Source organism: Pholcus phalangioides, unplaced genomic scaffold, assembly GCF_987345545.1.
Source record: "Pholcus phalangioides strain wild (caught in Gottingen) unplaced genomic scaffold, Ppha-v1.0 ptg000022l_1, whole genome shotgun sequence".
Taxonomy (NCBI): domain Eukaryota; kingdom Metazoa; phylum Arthropoda; class Arachnida; order Araneae; family Pholcidae; genus Pholcus; species Pholcus phalangioides.
Genome location: NW_028301615.1, coordinates 24,258,274 through 24,280,034, shown reverse-complemented (window position 1 = coordinate 24,280,034; position 21,761 = coordinate 24,258,274). Strand labels below are relative to the sequence as shown.

The window sequence follows — 21,761 nt, the reverse complement described above, 5'->3', positions numbered from 1 at the left end:
ATTCGAAGAAATTGTAATATTTTATACCGCCCCTCAACAGATCCTTTTTCACGAGAGCGAAAGGGAAACGTTTCCGGGAAAAAATGGCGAAAATTCTGCGAAATTTTAATTCGAAGAAATTGTAATATTTTATACCGCCCCTCAACAGATCCTTTTTCACGAGAGCGAAAGGGAAACGTTTCCGGGAAAAAATGACGAAAATTCTGCGAAATTTTAATTCGAAGAAATTGTAATATTTTATACCGCCCCTCAACAGATCCTTTTTCACGAGTGCGAAAGGGAAACGTTTCCGGGAAAAAATGACGAAAATTCTGCGAAATTTTAATTCGAAGAAATTGTAATATTTTATACCGCCCCTCAACAGATCCTTTTTCACGAGAGCGAAAGGGAAACGTTTCCGGGAAAAATGACGAAAATTCTGCGAAATTTTAATTCGAAGAAATTGTAATATTTATACCGCCCCTCAACAGATCCTTTTTCACGAGAGCGAAAGGAATACGTTTCCGGGAAAAAATGACGAAAATTCTGCGAAATTTTAATTCGAAGAAATTGTAATATTTTATACCGCCCCTCAACAGATCCTTTTTCACGAGAGCGAAAGGGAAACGTTTCCGGGAAAAAATGGCGAAAATTCTGCGAAATTTTAATTTGAAGAAATTGTAATATTTTATACCGCCCCTCAACAGATCCTTTTTCACGAGAGCGAAAGGGAAACGTTTCCGGGAAAAAATGACGAAAATTCTGCGAAATTTTAATTCGAAGAAATTGTAATATTTTATACCGCCCCTCAACAGATCCTTTTTCACGAGTGCGAAAGGGAAACGTTTCCGGAAAAAATGACGAAAATTCTGCGAAATTTTAATTCGAAGAAATTGTAATATTTTATACCGCCCCTCAACAGATCCTTTTTCACGAGAGCGAAAGGGAAACGTTTCCGGGAAAAAATGACGAAAATTCTGCGAAATTTTAATTCGAAGAAATTGTAATATTTTATACCGCCCCTCAACAGATCCTTTTTCACGAGAGCGAAAGGAATACGTTTCCGGGAAAAAATGACGAAAATTCTGCGAAATTTTAATTCGAAGAAATTGTAATATTTTATACCGCCCCCTCAACAGATCCTTTTTCACGAGAGCGAAAGGAATACGTTTCCGGGAAAAAATGACGAAAATTCTGCGAAATTTTAATTCGAAGAAATTGTAATATTTTATACCGCCCCTCAACAGATCCTTTTTCACGAGAGCGAAAGGGAAACGTTTCCGGGAAAAAATGGCGAAAATTCTGCGAAATTTTAATTTGAAGAAATTGTAATATTTTATACCGCCCCTCAACAGATCCTTTTTCACGAAAGCGAAAGGAAACGTTTCCGGGAAAAAATGACGAAAATTCTGCGAAATTTTAATTCGAAGAAATTGTAATATTTTATACCGCCCCTCAACAGATCCTTTTTCACGAGTGCGAAAGGGAAACGTTTCCGGGAAAAAATGACGAAAATTCTGCGAAATTTTAATTCGAAGAAATTGTAATATTTTATACCGCCCCTCAACAGATCCTTTTTCACGAGAGCGAAAGGGAAACGTTTCCGGGAAAAAATGACGAAAATTCTGCGAAATTTTAATTCGAAGAAATTGTAATATTTTATACCGCCCCTCAACAGATCCTTTTTCACGAGAGCGAAAGGAATACGTTTCCGGGAAAAAATGACGAAAATTCTGCGAAATTTTAATTCGAAGAAATTGTAATATTTTATACCGCCCCTCAACAGATCCTTTTTCACGAGAGCGAAAGGGAAACGTTTCCGGGAAAAAATGACGAAAATACTGCGAAATTTTAATTGGAAGAAATTGTAATATTTTATACCGCCCCTCAACAGATCCTTTTTCACGAGAGCGAAAGGGAAACGTTTCCGGGAAAAAATGGCGAAAATTCTGCGAAATTTTTATTCGAAGAAATTGTAATATTTTATACCGCCCCTCAACAGATCCGTTTTCACGAGAGCGAAAGGGAAACGTTTCCGGGAAAAAATGGCGAAAATTCTGCGAAATTTTAATTCGAAGAAATTGTAATATTTTATACCGCCCCTCAACAGATCCGTTTTCACGAGAGCGAAAGGGAAACGTTTCCGGGAAAAAATGGCGAAAATTCTGCCTAATTTTAATTCGAAGAAATTGTAATATTTTATACCGCCCCTCAACAGATCCGTTTTCACGAGAGCGAAAGGGAAACGTTTCCGGGAAAAAATGGCGAAAATTCTGCGAAATTTTAATTCGAAGAAATTGTAATATTTTATACCGCCCCTCAACAGATCCGTTTTCACGAGAGCGAAAGGGAAACGTTTTCGAAAAAAAAGAAAATTCTGTGAAATTTTAATTTTATGTAATATTTTATACCGCCCCTAAAGAGATTTGTTGGAAAAGATATTTCATACTTTGCCTGGATTGTGTTTAGGCATTCTATAGAATGACTAGTCATTCTATAGAATGCCTAGGCAAAGTATAGAATAAAACCGGTATTTCATACTTTGCCTGAAATGACCAGGCATTCTATACAATGCCTAGGCATTCTATAGAATGCCTGGATTTCATACTTTGCCGGTAACATATATATAACTAGGCTGTAAGTTTATTTAGGGCAATCATAAGGGCAATGAATGAATGAACGCCAGAGTCTCTGCCACCGGACTTTTCCCGTTGCCGAGATCTCTCCAGTTCAGCTTCGTGGCAGAGTCTGGAACAAAGTGAGTGTGTAGCTAGTGTTGTGTATGATATTTCAGTGCTGCCATCTATACTTCTAATTGTGAGTGAAGTGTAATGATTGAATATTTGTAACGTTGTAGGCCTGTTGCTCTCTGTGGCGAGACTTTTTAACGGGGAGATCAGCTCGCATTCGCGCCTTGAAGTTGGGAACCACAGAAAACCAACTTCAGCCGACCACCACTGTGGGGTTCAAACCCGGATCCTTGCATCGCGAGTCCGTCACTATAACCACTCGACCAACACAACGGCCAATTATAAGGGCAATCATTCCCCCACGGAGGTGTCAAGAGAACCAAAATGACAACGAAGCAATGAAATTTTATATTAAAAGGTAATTATGACCTAATTGAAAAGTAACCCATAATGAAATAACCAGCTAATGTTAGCTGCAAAAATATCTGTTGAACTTGAAGATATTTCACCTTTCTTCGGGGGAATTGGCTAGAGCACAATGTGGTTTGGAGAAACGCTCGACCTCGTCACGCACCTGAGGGAAGGATTTCCCTTTATCACTTGCTCTCTGGAAAGAAACTTACAAATCTCCATCATCATATTTGTTCACAATTTTTGTCATGTAGTGTTTGTTGAATCCCCCCCCCCCACAACACCCCCAAAAGCCTCACTATCACGAAATCGACGATTCCGAAATTCTGTGATTGCGACTGAATGTAATAAGAGCATGAATTGGTTAAAACCTGAAATTTTCAGGTTTTCAACCAATCAGTAACGGCGCCGACTTGCAAAATCAGAAACCGGCATGCACTGTGATCGCACCTTAAAGCAGAATGTGCACCTGAAGACCTGAATTTCCGATTGTTTCACCAATCCGTGTCGAGTTGCAGCTTGTACCGCTTATCGTATCGGTGTGTACCAGGCCTTAGGCGGTTATTCGCCAGACTGATACCATTGCCCAGAAAGTAAAGGCCAGTTTACACGAGACAAATGCTTTAGTTGGGAACTTAATTTTAACTTACCGATTCTTCTTGAAAGTGTCCACACGATAAGTGGTAAGTAGACGCTCATTGCATAATTTTTACGGAGGTGAGCGCAGTTAGCGCATGCGCGCTTTAGTCTACTCAAATCCATGGAGAGAAAGAAACGCACAACGCGCGGGAGAATAATAGTAATAATTTGTTATTTATCTGTCATTCAGAGAGGTGCTTTTTTTAAAAGCTCGTAGCTTTCGTAACGATGGATGAAGATGATCAGGTAGAACTTATGAATACTGTGATGAGAGCCACATTATATGATGTTTTATAGTGACGGACTCGCGATGCGAGGATCCGGGTTCGAACCCCACAGTGGTGGTCGGCCTGAAGTTGGTTTTCTGTGGTCCCAACTTCAAGGCGCAAATGCGAGCCGATCTCCCCGTTAAAAAGTCTCGCCACAGAGAGCAACAGTCCTACAACGATAAATCATTCAATCATAACACTTCACTCATAGTTATAAAAACTGGTGGCAGATGGCAGCACTACACATAACAAGCATTACAGAGAAACAAAAAACTTTACGTCAGGTTTCACTACACGTACACGCACATTACCGCATGTACCGATTCGTTGGGGGTTCCGCGCGGGGGCGGGGGGTGTGGTGTAGCAGTAGTAGGTACGGCCTCCAAAAAATGGCTCGGGGATCCATGATGTTCTTAAGTCAGCCACCTCGTTGGGCAATTTGCCTGTTGTGGCGTTGTATTTGTATAGGATAGACTTGTATTTGTATTTTTTTAAAGAATATAAATTTATTCACTTTCACTTACCCAAGAGGGGAAAAAAGAATACACAGCATATTATAAACTTATGTAAGTCATCGAGAAGAAATATAAGATTTCTCTATTTCTCCTCTAAGTTGTAAATATCGATTATATGATATTTTAATCGAAGTTAAAGAGGAGATAAATTATTACTATGTAAGCCGAAAATACGGGAGAAGATTCTTGGCATTCGTAAGAAATTCTAAGGGTTAAAAATTAAATAATAAAAATTCATTAAACGTAAATTATTATTTCGAAATTATTATTTTTTAATTTAATCTATAGAGATGACATCTTTATCTTAAATATTTGTGCGATCATGTATTTTTACAACAGATGGCAGCAAATTCGTTCTGGACGAGAGAAATATTCGAAACCCCCCCTCTCCAGTTTTTAATATATAAATCCTCCACACCTGATATATATTCTTGAATCTTCAATTTTTTTCAACTCCTGACATCACGTCGACAGAATATTCCATAGTTTTTTCCAACATGGAATAGTTTTTAGCTTGTTTGTTAAGGTAATGTTCATTTCCATAGTTCAACAAACATCCATGGCGAAGTTATTTTTCAACAAACTTGAAGGTTGTGTCCTCTGGCCACCTCACCATCCGTCCACTCCATGAGCGGCAGGTCACGCCCACTGGCGCATGCGCATAGGTCTACTTAACCGGAAAAAATAGAAGAACCGTTCGTATTCACTTACCAACTAAATCACTTGTGCATTTGCGCACTTGCCAACTAAAGCCGTGTAAACAGCCCTTATCGTCTGCATACATTGTATCGTACTTGGCAACTTAAAATTAAGTTGCCAATTAAAGCACTTGCCTCGTGTAAACGGCCTTAAGAGAGGGAAGAGAAAAACATTTTTTATTAAATTCACGTTTCGTAAACGTATGGAAGTGTCATGTGTTATTTCTATTGTAAGTAATATATAATTATTAAACCATATTTTTGTTTATTTTTTTGTCTTTTTTCCCACACAGACTACCGTTGAGATAAAAAAATATATGATAGTCTAACCTTCCTATTTGCAGTGTTATTCACCGCATTCCCCCAGATTAACCGCTCACAACCCCGGACTTATGCAAAGCACCTTACTTCCGTTACCTCAAAAGAGGCAGAGTTGTGTCGGAAAAGTTAGCAAGATTTATAGCAGTGGCTTCCCTTGCCCGTGCTCTTAAGTATCGAATCAATCGCGTCGTTCTCCCCATGAAGACAACCATCAACTCGATGCAACGTACAAGCCATTTTACTAAATTGTATAGCTAAACCCAATGACAAGGGAGAAAAATTGCACTTGCGCCCAGTGGCACATAAGGGCCGGAGACCGCAACCTGGGATTTCAGATGAAGTGTAGAAAAGACTTGTGGGCAAGTAAGAAAAAGAAGTTTGCATGTTGAAGCGGGAGAGATTTGAGAATGGTCTGATACACAATGTATACAAAATATATATACAGTGCCTCTACTGTGACGACTGTGACGGTACAGTGGTCAAGAAGAAAAAAAAGAAAGGGGGTTCTTTTTTCCGTGACTGGAGGCTGCTGTACCCTTCCCAGCTTACTACCAAGAACATTTCAATAGCTCAATTTTGACTCTCTTTGAAAAGACTGAATATTCTACTGATTTTAACGACGCCCGCCATATGAGAAAGAATCTTCTGCAACAAAGATGATTTTATTGGCTCCGGTCGGGACTTTGGGCTATGATTGACCATCTGGGGGGGGGGTCGAAATAGTGTTAAGTAGTTATAAATCGAATGGATGAATTCGATTACAATGCGATTTTTTTAAACTTGTTTGGGGACCAAAATGATATGAAGCTGGTCAATCTGGAACAACACCCGTCTGCAGTCACTAATTGGAATATAAAGAAATCATGGTACTGAATGGGGTCACGCTATTCGTTTACTGGTCCTATAAGGACAGCTCTCAACGTGTGACGTTTTCCTGAAAAAAGGGGGGGGGGGAGACAAATATTTCAGAACACATATTTTTTATTAATTGTATACAATATCATAAAGCTACATTCGGTTATAAACGCAGGATTACCAACAAAACGGAAAAAAGCTTCTCTTCATTTTACACTTTCCTGGTGAAAACAGAGTAAGTAAATATGAAATATAGCTCCCATTTCTGATTAAGTTCAAGTATTTTGTGAGCGTTTTCTTTAATGGTCATTTATGAACAATCGCCACAATTCAATCTTAGGTAATTTGGAATCCTCTGTAATACTTGTATTCAATAAGGCGTAAAACTCGTATTTTTTTATACGATACATCGATAAATTGAAAAAAGTTTGACCTAGTGCTCGTTTAAGAAATTAAAGTAAAAAAGGAATATTTATGGTATTTTAGTTTCATTTTGGGTGCAAAACCACATGAAGTTGACTCACATCCTGGTCTTAATACAGGGGCAACAATTAAATCGTGTTTCCTTTGCAATCTTTATATTGTCCTGTCCCGCTTTTCAGATGAGTAACAAAGACGACAGGTGAACAGCTTACATTTTACGTTTGCAGTTTGAACTAATTCTGTATATCGGAGATAATTGGTACCATGTGCCAAAAGGAAAATTTTCAAGAGGGAGCCGTTTAAAGTGTTTTTAAAGCGAATATCTCTGTTATTTATTGAAATGCGAATTTTTTCTATACCTATGCGCATAGTGTAACGAAAATACAGCAAATTAATAGCGTTATCTCAATATGGACGAAAATGGACATAGTGCCTTTTACATACACACAGTATTTTAATTGTTATGTTATATTAATCCCCTATTTCATGGAAAGAGCATCGCGTTGTCTACGTTTTGAAAAACGTGATTTTAGAGACTGGTGGTGATCGAGAGAGATGTGACGCGTATGTTCATTTTCGTTTCGAAAAACAATTTCCAAGAGATTGGCCAGTTGAATCATGTAATATTCAACTGTCAATTAATCGAGTAGCATTTTTAAAATTGGCAAACATTTGATAGTCATTACTGAGCATTTAGCAAGTATTTCCGAAATTGAAAATAAGCATTAAATACATTTTGCATCAGAAATGTGCAGAGTATGCGGGCCTCATGTTAAGTTCATAAACAAAATGTCATATATTGATAGTTCTTTTTTTCCTGATACAGCGACGCATACGTTCATGGGGTGATTATTCCAGGAAATGCGGTACTGTATTCAACTACATGTACCGCAATAAAAAAATATGTGCGGTAGTGTACTTTCAGGAGGGCTAAGCGGGCTATAGCAGGGCGGCAAATTCTTAGAGGCGTCGAAGTTTGCAGTATAGAAAGAGGGGGGAGAAAAAAAATTTAATTCACGTTCCGTAAACGGGTGGAAGTGTCATATGCGTCATTTCTATCGTAAATAATATATAATTATTAAACTATATTGTTTATTTTTTGTGTTTTTTCCACACAGACTGCTGTTGAAGTAAAAACATATATGATTGTCTAACATTCCTATATTTACAGTGTGCGGCCTTCCCAAATAGTATTATCACAAGTAGAGATGGGAAGGTGAGTAGGTGTCCAGCGAAGCAAAGCAGCACTCATTTCAGATTACTGAAGGTGGAAAATTTGAAAACTGAAGGTGGTGGTGGAGAGTTCAGCCGACATCCCCTAAAGAAGTGGGGGAGGGTATTTTCGTTGGAGAGCTATCTATGGACGGTGTTGGTACAGTGGTCAGGACGAGAAAAAAATGGGTGCTTTTCGTGACTGGAGGGTGCTGCATCCTTCCCAGCTGACCAAAAACAACATTTCAATAGCTCAATTTCGACTCTATTTCTCTCTTTGAAGGTAAAAACTGACTGGTCCTATAAGGACAGCCCTCAGACATACATCTATATCATACTGTATGTCACTGTTTCTCAAAGTGTCGCTGTGGTGGTCAAGTGGCATGGCTCCCACAAGGACGGGACTGACAGGGCCCGGGACAAATCGTTGTGATAGCGTGTAATATTGCAGCTTAGGGGCCCTTTCTCAAGCTGTGGGGGCCATGTCGAGTGTTCATAATGACGGACTCACATCGCGTGGACCCGGGTTCAAGCCCCACCGTTGCCACAGTGGTAGTTGGCTGAAGTTGGTTTTCTGTGGTTCCCAACTTCAAGGTGCGAATGCGAGCTTATCTCCCCGGTAAAAAGACTAGCCACCGAGAGCAACAGACCTACAACGGTACAATTATTCAATCATTACACTTCACCCATAATTAGAAAAATTGATAGCCATATTGGCAACACCATATATAACAAACATTACACACAAACAAACTTCACGTTAGGTGTACCATACGTACACGCACATTCCAACATGTACCAACTCGTTAGAAGTCCCACAGAAGAATATGGACGAGTTGCATGAATGGTTTAGTAGCAGTTTTTTTCTAAGTGTGCGGTGCAGTGTGGCTCCTAGGGCATCACCATCGCATCCACATCTGAAGCAGTGCCCCTAGGCTGCGATCTTTTGCGAGCCCCCCAGATCAGACTTTCACGGGCCCCTTTATGATGAATTTATAGCGTGAAAAACAAAAAACGATGAGAATCCTCCCGGGCCCCAGGGCTGAAGCTCTGTCAGACCCACCCTTGGGGGGGGGTGCTATGGGCATCGCGGCGAGCGGGATATGTTGATTTGAGTGCGTATTTATGCTTTAAAGTGGTACGTTCTTTTATAAGAGGAAAATATCTGAAAAACTATTCTGGGGGCCGCGGAGGAACCATGAATCGAGCAAGGGAGACATGGGTGACAAATGTTTGAGATCCACTGCCGTATATTGCTCATTTTTATGGCAGCACAACCGTTTTGTGCAACGTCTCCTATAAGGGTGGGGTTGACAGTGCTTCAGCCCTGGGCCACGGAACGGTTTTCATATTTTTTTGTTTTTTCACGCTATTAATCCATCATAAAAGGGCCCATGAAACCTGATGCGGTGGCCCGGAAAAAATCCCAGCTTAGGGGCCTTGCTCCAGGATGTGGGGTTATGGGCGGAGATACACCCCCCCCCCCCCAAGGCCGCAACTATAGATGCTTAGTCACCATGGGCAAGAGCGCATTTTGACGCCACCTTGTAATGTTGAAGGTAAGGTTTGGGAATGAAATTTGCGCCCCCTCTGGTCCAGCGCTCGGTGCACGAAACTCGCCTGTTCCTCTCTAGTAGCGGCACTGACGCCCCTCCCCAGCGTCAAAAGTAAAGCCAACAGATCTAATGCAGACGAATACCGATATAGCGAAAATCTCGTTTTAACGAACACTTTTCTAATCCGCCAGATAAAGCAAAAATGTAAAAACCTGGAATTCCTTATAACGAAATTTCGTTTTAACGAATAATTTCTCCTGTCTCTTAGAGTTCATTATAACGGGATTCGACGGTATATAAGCGTATACATATTAATTGACACCATCATTATCGTTCCCCCCCCCCCCCCCAGACTTTAAAGTCAATGCCGTCTATGGTTATGCAAAAAAACCCGACTGAAACCAAAACATCGTTTCTATTTGCAAATTATAATGAATGTTTCGTGAATTATAATGAATAGTCTTGTTTTTGTTTTGATAGATGGCAGCAAAAATTGTTGTTTTTCTGAAGATTTCGCAGTTGACATCGTTACTCTTTTTAATGAAATTATACATGAATTTTTATTTAAATGACTTAAATTTTTTTATTTGGGCGGATGTCACAGAAATACTACAATCTTTTTTTTCTTCAATTTTTCTAAAAAGTTTGACAGATCATTTACCTCCTCCTTCCAGCTCGTGCACGAAATATGGTCAACATAGCCACGCATTAGTCAAGGCCAACATTTTAGTTCAAGGGCTAGTATTTTTTGAAGCAAGCTTTTGTTTCTCTTCGTTCCGGCCTCCGTTGCCGCCTATTTTCAAAATTCGATTTCGTCTGCTTTAGTTTGGGATCCGGTTTGAAAATTATTAGATCAGTGATTACAGGTGATTGTTATGCAAGGGCTCGGTGATCTGAACGCAGAAATGGACTCGACGGTGCCCACGGACCTGACCGTTTCGTCTTTCCTCAGCGACGACGGCGCCGGCAATCGGCGGCGGAGGCACAAGGCCAACATGCTCGAAGACTACTTCAAGGAGAGGAAAGAGCTCCGCAAGCAAGTCCACATACTGAACATTGAGTTGACGAAGAAAAACGCTCTCATCAACAGCTTGAAAGGGGAGCTCTCCTTGAAGACGGAGCAGTTCCGGGACAAGCTGGATTCCGTCCTCCACGAGAAGCATCTGATCCAGACCAAGTTGAAGACTCAGCTCAAGCTCGTCGACGAAGAGAGCGCCCTGAAGGCGAGTGTCGCGAAGCGGGACCTGGGCTCCCTGCGGGCCAAGAACGAAGAGCTCGAGAACATGCTCCAGAGGTTGCAGGACTTTGTCGAAGATTTCGCATTCGCTGATGTCAGCGCTCAGAATGTTAGGGACCATGAGAAACCTACTCGTGTGGACTACATTGCTGTAAGCTCTTCACTTCCCCCCCCCCCCCCCATGCTTTGTGACTATAAAATTGCTTTATTGCAGGGTGATAACAAAATAACTTTGTCAATGTCCAAGTCCCTCATCCCAGCGATTGCAAAAGTCAACAAATGCAAACGCAATTCAAGATATAGACGTTTCATAGTATGTGCTCGAGAGTGAGGGGAGAACGAGACCCTGGCTATCATAGATAAATGATAATGATATCGTTTGTTGCTTATATCATCATTTCTACTCCATCTCCTGGGGATTTCCGAAAAATTCCTATACCTCCCAAATTTTGACCATGATTTTAAAAAATCCCTACTTTGTAAAAAAAAAATCCCAAAGAATTTACCTGGAAAAAGACCATTGCTTTTGTTTTTTATCCCCAAAATGAGCATAATTATATCCCTAAATGAGCCGTTAGCATAATGTAAACTGTCGTCCATTATGTCAAATCACAAAAATAAAAATATTTAATTTTCAGGAAGTTCACCAAACGGTTAATTTGGCTTTTCGACATTCAAAATTGGTGAGATGGCTTCTGTCTGCTTTGACCTTATGTTCTGTTGAGTTTATATGTCCTGTTTTGGGCCTGATGGCGATTTTTTTTTTTTTTTTGATGTGATTTGAGAGTAGTAATGGCATGTAATTTAACCTAATAGTTAGCAATGATCGTTGACTTGATGCTAATCAGTGATGCCTTGCATGATGTCACGTTTTTACAAAGGGAAAAAATCCCTACGAATGTTACTATAATGAAAAATACCTCATATATTTAATTTGTGAGGAATCTGGATCTGCGTGAAAACCTCTGGAATTCTTATTCCCCCTCATTTGGCAGCTATGCTGTAGCACCATAAAAGGCAGCACAGGACACAGACAACAAAAAAAACGATCTCGCCAAGGGGTTAGTGCACCAACCTCTTGATGAGGTGTCCCTCAAACATTGCATTCATCAATGTTTGTAGTATCTAAGCAAAGCTATTTTACGACCACCCTGTATTTATACATTGATGTGCAATGAAATAATGGTCGTGTGTATTTCAGTAATTTGATCTGTTCCTTGCTCTCAATTATAGAGTGCTTGGGTAGCCGAATGTTACAAATGAAAATGTACTGTATCGTAAGACGAGTCTACAACTGCATGTCATGTGCTTTCCTTTAGTGGTTTGCTGAAATTTCCTTTTAATGTGTATGGATGTTATGAACGGGGGACACATATTTCTCCACGAGTCAGAGGGCCTGGGTTTGAGTCCCGGCGGAGACACAGAGTTTTCTTTCCGAGTTCACCGCGGCATAATATCCAGAAAATAACTGTTTCCTTAATATCTCGAGCTGAGAAAAAGCCATCTGTCTCTCTCTAAAATAATGTAGTGTTTCTCAACCTATAGTCTATGATGATGGAATAGGTGGTCCGCAAGTAGACCTATGAAATTCTAATTGAATGAAAACTTATTCAATTATTGAATAATGATATTAACAATATCCTTATAGATGACAACACTAAAAATTCATGCACAACACTAGATGTGTACTCAAGACTGTTGGGTGCACTTTAACACTTCTGCTCAACTCATTCGGCAATGAAGTTTTAAAACCTTTGTTTTTAGGATAACCATATTTTTCATCGAGAAAAATACAAGAAGTTGTCTGCTTAAATACGGGATACTGCTGTAATAAAAAAATATATAATTTTTGACGATGGGAGAATAAAGGACTGCTGCCAATCGCAGTGATAAATAAATGTATTTCACCAAAAAAATGTTTATCGCATGACTGAACGACCATATTTTGTTGAAAAAAAAAATTTTAAAATTGGGATCTTTTTAAGGATTAAAATTGGAATATTTTTCGCAAAATACAAGACATCGCCAATTGTCACCAAAAACATTGCCATAATTCAGTGAAATCACCAATTGTTGCTCAAATTGCTGAAAAATTACGAATGGAGGAAATCGCAGTAAATTAAAATGTAACACAGAAAAACAGTGATTACACATGGCAGATGAGTATTTATAACATAACTGTTGTATTATATTTGATGAAAGCCATCTATCTCTTCATCTTGATTTTAGTAAAGATTTCAAATCCAGAGATAAGCTTCGTTCAAAGACAAGACAACTGTGTATGTTAAAAAAATGTTGCAACAGCCAAAAATACCAAAATACAGAAATGCCCCATGTAATTCATGTTATATGGTAACACCACTCACATTGTAAATTGGTGGTCCATAAAATTTTTTCATAAAATTTACTGGTCTGGGGGTTCAGAAAGGTTGAAAAAAGCTGACGTTATGCATGTTACAAATGATATCCCATTACCGATTTGATTTCAATCCTCTGTCAACCCTGATGGGATGTCCTCGTTAGTGCTCTGTGTCAACAGAGTTCTTTGACACATATTAAATTACCACATTTACTCGAATCAAACACCCCTTTGCATCTGATGTAGATGTTATTCCTCAGCTGTAAAAATGTGTAAGCGAAAAATTAATGCCTATTTTGTTTGTTGATACTGTTGCCGATTCTACTTTTATAATTTAATAATCACACATGGATAATTTTAAGCATGACTGACAGCTTTTCTAAACATCATCGTACCTAAAATTTCTGAAAATTAGCCCTGGTTAGCGGCATCTTGAAAAATTAATTTGAGAACTTTCTATTATTTCTAACAAGAAAGATCATTAATAATCATGTAAATTGTCCAATAGTTAAATTGATGCAATTTATGACAAGTGATTGTGCAAAATTATTTCAAGTTTAAAAATTGTATAATTTGGGAAATAATTTTTCTCTGTTCTAGAAAATATGATACAGTATATATTTTTGTAAACTTGCTTCGATTGGCTTACTGAATTGATGTTCATTGTTTCCCCCCCCCCCCAACATGTTGAAATTAATTCATTTTTGTTGCACTTTTTAGAATATAATGAAAGAATGGGCCGGGAACATCCAGAAAGAGAGCAACATCCTCAGAACTGCAGCTTCCAAACTACAGGATCAAGTGCATAATTTGCAGTCAAAACTTGCAGAATGTCAGACGGTATGTTATATATATTGTATTATTATATACATATATATTATTATAAATTACTATATGTTACTATAAATATATATTACTGTATATATTTTTTGTATGTTTTGTTTTTTTAGAATCTTTTCATTCTATGTTTTGTGTTTCGTAAGTCAGTTTTCCAAGATGTATTTGAATATTACCAATTAGCAGTATGGCAATTTTATTTTCAAAATGAATACATCGTGAAAATCTATAGTGGATCCGTTATGCAAATATTTCATATAGATATCTCTCTCCCAGATCTTATTTTGATTTTTATGACACACACACTGGAAAGAAAAAAAAAATTTTGTTACAACAATCTCAGCTTGAACAAGTTTTGTTGTTTTTAAAATCGACATGGTTTTTGAGCATCATAAAAATGGGTCAGACTTTAAATCAAATACCTTCTAGAGATAGAACAATTCAAAGACAATATTCAATATCATTCGAAAGATGAAGTTTCAAAGTTTTTAGTGATATAAGTTTGATCTTGGTATGACGTCATCAGATCACACAATGGTGTTGCGAACATGAAGTACTAAAACCGTCTTGTCATACATCAAAAATTGTGTATAGCTTAGGACCCTTGTTTGCTGTCACCTTATGTAAGTGTCATTTGATTTGTATTATCAAGTTCTATAAGAATGTAGTAAAATAAAAGCTAATAAAGAGCATTTGAAAGGTGGTTATCCAAAGGAAGTGTCAAAATTTAGGTTTTTTTTAATGTATATGTGTCTTGTAAATTACCATGATTTTCAAGCATCACAAAAATAGATCGGACTTTGAACTGAAATAATTTTTTTACAAGACAATGCTCAATATATTATTGAAAAGAAAAAAATTTCAAATATTTTAATGTTGTAATAATATTGCTAACATCTGGTAATAAAACTGTCTTTTCACACCCTGGAATGTGATGTAGCTTGGGATCCCAGCGTGCTATTACTTTATGTGAGGTGGTGTTCAATTTATTAACTTCCAGATTTGACAAGTAAAGACATTGTTCAATATCTCATAGAAAAGAAGAGAATTCAGTGCATTTAAAAAAGAAGAGCTTGATTTCCATATGGAGGTCATTAGATGGCATATTGTACTGTCCTAAACATGAAGTAGTGAAATTGTGTTTTAATATATGACGGAAATCAATATGCCTTAGGACCCCTGCTGTGCTATCACTTTATGCAAGGTGTTAAATTTGTGCTAGTTCTACAAGAATTTATTCAAGGAAAAATAATAAGGATGTAAGAAAATTATGGTGCAAAGAAAATTTTGATTTCTTTCAATTAACATGGCGTATTCACATTAAAAATTTGTGGCCCTTCCCCCACACAGCCTATCCTGATTTTTTTTTTTTTTTTTTTTTAATATTTTTATTTCTCTGGATATGGATGGTTCAACTGTTAGATTATTGCTGAAATATATGTCAAAACTTCAGATTAGTTGCTAATCAATGAAAACCGGGGTTGGGTTTTTGACGTCAAAGACCTGACAAGCATCAAAAATTGGTTTAAACCATCAAAAACTGTTGAAAAGCTAAATGAATGCCTTTTGATAATGTTTTGAACACAATAGGTATATAACATGATGAAAAACTTACTTTTTCGTATATTACAATGTTTTATTTTCAAACATTAACATTTTGTTTTAATTATTGTAATTAATGATAATTTGCAATTTTGAAATTTTCAACATAAGAGTCTAGAACATATAAAATATAGTTTTGTGGTTCATTTTATCTAAGCCACTGAGTACCTGTGTTCAATTTGCTAAGCAGAATTGAGCTGTTTATTCAAAATATGTATGATAGGGCATTAGGGTTAAATTTTTGACCCCAAAAACTAACTTGGTGTTAAAACTGTCAAAACCTTACTGTCAATGATGTCAAATAGTTTTTGTTAACCTGATAGATATGTTAAATAACAAAAAACTTACTTTTATGTGGATTAAAGGGTTTTATATTCAGAATTATAATTACTGAGGAAAAATATATATTTTGATATTTTAAATTTTATGATCTGACCAAAATTTTATTCCATATAAAAATTCTCATGCAGCATCTGTTAATACACTAATTAAACTCATTTATTTTCCCCTAAAAATTTCTTAGCTCAGGGTGTATAAATTCACAGAGTTTTAAAGAGTATTTTCAACCAAAGCAGAGCTGACAGGACTTGATACGGTATCATACCCAAAGCATTTTTTTTGCATGTTTGAATACAGCTTCAATTGGAAACCCATTGCATAGCTGCCAAGTCTCCCGAATTTTTCGGGAATCTCCCGAATTTTATCTTCATCGCTCGATCTCCCGAAATGTTCTTAAATCTCCCGAATTTTTACGAAAATCACAAAAATCCCTAATTGTCCCTAAAAATTCCCTACTTAATTAAAAAAATCCCCGCTTATGAAAACAATCCCTAAGGAATTTCTTGTGGGGCATGAAGCCTCTTTTTTTATCCTTTCGAAATGACGTCACACCTCATAAATGGGGAAATTCCCTTTTTAAGGAAGTTTTACAAACCCTCTGATGGTAACAAGAAAGTTGTTTGTCTTATCGTGCAGGGAAATGGCTTAGCAGCCAATAGTCCTGGATAATAATTGAAGATTATGGTGATGCACATGTGGTCAAAATTTCTTTTGTTGAAGTTACGTACGTGTGATATAACAAAGCATGAATAATGATAAGCAAAAACATATTTAATCAATTTTAAAGATACTTATTCCGATGAATTTCCTTTCATCAAATGTTCCAGAAGAGGGCTGACTTTTCCTTTTTGTACAAGTTGTGTTACGGACATAAACATCGGTCATGGAAAGACTGCCATCATCACTCGTGAAATGAAAAAAAAACATCAAGCAAGTGTCACAAAAAGTCAGTGTTCTTCAAAAATTGACGGTGTTTTCCTTCATCTTCCGATGATTTTGGGGCCATTCGCGCAGAATGTTTGTTCACAGCGTTTCTGATTGAACACAATATTTATTTTTACATCATTGAAGTTTTGGCCTCCGATTTCACTTGTTTTTTGCGTAGGAATTTTATTCCCAAGGGTTTAACTTCCATGTTAACTTCCACATTGCATGCAATAATGTAAAATCCCTATTTTAATTTGACTTCAGTTTTTGAGTAGGGATTTTATTCCCTACGCTTCAACTTTTTTGTGTGGAAAATCCCTATTTTATTTGGAAAAATCCCTATTGTATTTATTTGGGAGTGGTTTTAGCATAAAATGCGGGTGTGCGCGAAAATCTCCCGAATTTTCATTTTCAAAAGTTGGCAGCTATGCCATTGCATTATAAATGCTAGTAAATATACCATATCATAGTGCAAAAGTAAGAATAACTAAGTTTGACTAAGGATAAGTTACAGGAGTTTCTTAAGCATCATATACAAGCTAGCATTGCCAAATTAAATGACATTTTAGTCCTACAATTTAGTATTTTGATCTCTAGATATATTTCAGTGTTATGCGCAATAAGAGTATTTCAGTAATTATCTAGATAATTTAATAATAAAAGAAATCAACATTACATATATATGATGTAATAAACTTTTTTAAACACTTATCTGTTGTAAAAAGAGTACAGCAGATGGTTTATATCAATGCACGCATATATAAGCAGTTGAAGAAATTTTGGAACGTCAAGAATCATCTTGAATCAGAGAATCTCAAATCATTCCATAGTTTTTCCTTGTGTTTATGCTATGCTCTATTCAAATTGTACATTTTATAGGAAAAAACCATATATATTTTGTCCAAAATAATTCTGTAGAGAGTAGAAAATTATTTTAGAATCATGTTAAATATTTATTCTTTGTATAACATAGTCACTTTAAACATTGCATGCAATTAATGTGTGTATTTCCAATGAGAATTTTTATATTGAAAAGCAATATTTGAGGTTTTTGACGTGACACTTTAAACCATCAAAAATTACAATGTGTCAAAAACCTGCCAACCCTGATGAAAACCAAGTATTTCTTTCACGCTAATAATGATTCCTCACATTTTAATCCTATCTGTTCATTAATTAGATGAATGTGTTTCTTTCAGGAGCTCCAGAAAGAAAAACTACAATCCTCTCAACTGAAAGAAAACAAAAGCTCTCTTCTTACGAAACTCAATGCTTTCCAAAGTCACTCTGAACATCGTAACTATGCTCAAGAGAATTTCCCGAGGGTGCAGTATGAACGGGACAGGTTCCACAATGAAATCCTTGACTTGAAAAAAAATATAGACAGCTTGAAAACTGAATTGATTGAAGCTCAGCAGGAGAAAGAAATTACTAAAGAAGAGGTGGAGTAAAAATATTGTGTATCTTTATTATAATATGTGTGATATCGCTTCTAAATATTTATGTAGGTCTATTCCAGAAGGGGATTTAAAAATTAACGGGAGAAGCCTAATATATATCTTAAACTGATTGTGTATATATATAATGATGCGTATTTAACCAGTTATTTGGCTAGGATGGAATGGCACATCAAGCCAGTTTCCAGTTTATCCTGAATAATAATTGAGGATTCAATATTTCTATTTAGAATAATAATTAGTAACTACTTCAATTATTATTTTTTCATTGATTTTAACAAACAGCAAAGAGCACTCAGTTTAATGTATTCTAAAAGAATTTCAATCAAAATTATATCTTATTAGTAAGTGGCCAGATGACTGGTTAAACCAGGGTTTGACAAATCCCAAGTTCACCATGGCAACTAAAAAAATGGTATTCACACCTAAACCGTTTTTTTGCATCAAGTTGTTAAATTGTAGTCAGAAGCAGGGCTCCCACTTGTCCCACTTTCTCGGTTTTGTCCTACTTTTCCTACCAAATCCTATCAACAAAATTCGTATAATTGATTTTAATTGAGCAGGGAATCATATTGATATAATGCCAAATAATCCAAATGTAGTAGATTGCAATTAATGATTCTGCCAAAGCAGAAATTGTATCGTTTTTAAAGTTATTTTGGGGGTGGGTGTATGTGGACCATTTATTAGTTTATTAATTTTTCATTTGCTTAGTTTGAGGGTTCAACAAGTAGAGTAGTGATTAAAAACTTCTGCCTAGTTAAAAAAATAATAATTACGCAGGTCCCCCCATATATAAAAAATAATATTCCTAAAAATCATTTGCTGTTTCATGGTCTTGGACAGTAACTAACATTCATCATCAGGCCTCGCTGTGCTCCTATTTTTCCTATTTGGAAATGTCCTCCTATTTTCCTACCTTTGCCAGAATCGTCCTTTTTTACCCCAATTACCTTCTACTATTCCTATTTCATCCCTCCATTCTTTTGTTTACAGCCAACATCTCACTGCGAAAATTCTGAGAAACCACAAAATATCACTCCCCCCCCCCTTTTGGTGTGTTTAATTCACAGCCTCACTACTGAATTTGTTTTCCAGTTCTATTCATAAGGAAGACAAAAAAAAAAAGTGTGGTGTACACTGCCACGAGAGGTTTAAGGGGAGACTAGGGTTTCTCTCTCCTGGGCAGGGCCACAATTGGGGGGGGGGGGCAGGTGGGTCTGGTGCCCAGGTGCTGAATTCACCTTTTAATTGCTTCTTCTACATGCACTACATGCAAGGGCACCAAAATTCCGGCTTGCCCCGAATGACAAAGTATCTAGTTGTTGCCCTGCTTCTGGGATCCGGGATGTCAGGAAATTCTTATCCTTGAATCCCTAATGGGACAGCCTCTGTATGAATATCAGGGCTCGATCTGCGACCTGGTGGTTGAGAAGCATTGTTCTAGATCACTCAAGTAAACTGAAGAGCCAGAAAAACTTGTGCAGGCATGCGTATGCAAATAAAGAGATATGGAACCAATCACAGTATGGCGCTGCGGTCGGCAACGCCTATATAACACAACAAGTGTCTGGCATAGTTGTTAGATCGGTTATTGCTGCTACAATGGCAGGTTATCAAGATTTAAGTGAGTTTGAACGTGGTGTTATGGTCGGCGCACGAGAGATGGGACATAGCATCTCCGAGGTAGCAAGGAAATTCGGATTTTCACTTACAACCATTTCACGAGTGTACCGTGAATATCGAGAATCCGGTAAAAAATTAAATCTACGACATCGCTGCGGCTGGAAAAAGATCATGCAAGAACGGGACCAACGACGACTGACGAGAATCATTAAACGTGACAGACCTGCAACCCTTCCTCAAATTGCTGCAGATTTCAATGCTGGGCCATCAACAAGTGTCAGCGTGCGAACCATTCAACGAAACATCATCGATATGGGTTTCGGAGCCGAAGGCCCACTCGTGTACCCTTGATGACTGCACGACACAAAGCTTCATGCCTCGCCTGTGCCCAACAACACCGACATTGGACTGTTGAGGACTGGAAACACGTTGCCTGGTCTGACGAGTCTCGGTTCCAATTGCTTCGAGCTGATAGACGTGTACGGGTATGGAGATAACCTCATGAATCCATGGACCCTACATGTCAACAGGGGACTGTTCAAGCTGGTGGAGGCTCTGTGATGGTATGGGGCGTGTGCAGTTGGCGTGATATGGGACCCCTGATACGTCTAGATACGACTCTGACAGGTGACAGGTACATAAGCATCCTGTCTGATCACCTGCACCCATTCATGTTCAATGTGCATTCCGATGGACTTGGACAATTTCAGCAGGACAATGCGACACCCCACACGTCCAGAATTGCTACAAAGTGGGTCCAGGAACACTCTTCTGACTTTAGACACTTCCGCTGGCCACCAAAATCCCCAGACATGAACATTATTAAACATATCTGGGATGCCTTGCAATGTGCTGTTCAGAAGAGATCTCCACCACCTCTTACTCCTACGGATTTATGGACAGCCCTGCAGGATTCATGGTGTCAATTACCTCCAGCACTACTTCAGACATTAGTCGAGTCCATGCCAAGTTGTGTTGCGGCACTTCTGCGTGCTCGCGGGGCCCCCTACACGATATTAGGCAGGTGGACCAGTTTTTTTGGCTCTTCACTGTAGTTCGTGACACATTCTTTCTTCAATTAAGTGGCTCGTGGAGCATTCTTACTTCAATGAAGTGGCCCGAGGCAAATTTCCAGATCATTTAAGTGGCTCGTGGCAGATTTCCATATTACTTGAGTGGCCTGTGGCACATACCTAGATCACGTGAGTGACCTGCTTTACATTTACAGATCACACAAATAACATATGGCGCTGTTCTAGATCACTTAATTAAGTGACCCGTGACATGTTTCAAAGTCAATGCTGTGGCCCACCCTTGTTTTAAGGCAAGGGCGCTCAACACTTTTTGGGGAGTGTTAGCAAATTCACACATTGTTTTAGGAAAGTGTCGCAGGCCACTTGAGTTAACTGGAAATGTGTTGCAAGTCACTCAGGTAGTCATACAGTGTGCCGCGAGCCACTTAATTAATCTGGAAATGTGTACGGGCCACTTGAGTCATTTGGAAATGTGCTGTTAGTTACTTGGATGATCTGAAAGTTCAGCAGGCCACTTTTGTGGTCTAGAAATGTATCAAGAATGCCACTAAAATTATCTATAAAATGCAGTGGGCTGCTTAAGTAAACTGTAAATGTATCGCAGGCCATTTAGGTGATCTGTAAGTGTGCTGCGAGCCATTCAAATGATCTCAAAGCGTGCCACTTGAAGGATTTGTAAATGTGCCTCCAGCCACTTAAAGTAAACTGCAACTGAACTACGTGCTACTTAAGTGAACTGGGAGGTTTGCCGCAGGCCGTTCAAGTGATTTGTAAA

At 38.0% G+C, this 21,761-nt stretch overlaps 1 protein-coding gene across 1 annotated transcript in view; it reads left to right on the top strand.

Annotated features, from left to right (window-relative positions):
* Nucleotides 1-10,262: 10,262 nt before the first annotated feature.
* The window catches only part of LOC149070041 (progesterone-induced-blocking factor 1-like), a 35,612-nt gene continuing 24,113 nt past the window's right edge, over nt 10,263-21,761 (top strand). Inside the window, exons 1-3 of the mRNA XM_089249361.1 lie at nt 10,263-10,956; nt 13,885-14,004; nt 18,069-18,311. Of these exons, the coding sequence (XP_089105487.1) occupies nt 10,444-10,956; nt 13,885-14,004; nt 18,069-18,311 (876 nt within the window). The 5' untranslated portion in view covers nt 10,263-10,443. The remainder of the gene's footprint in view (nt 10,957-13,884; nt 14,005-18,068; nt 18,312-21,761) is intronic.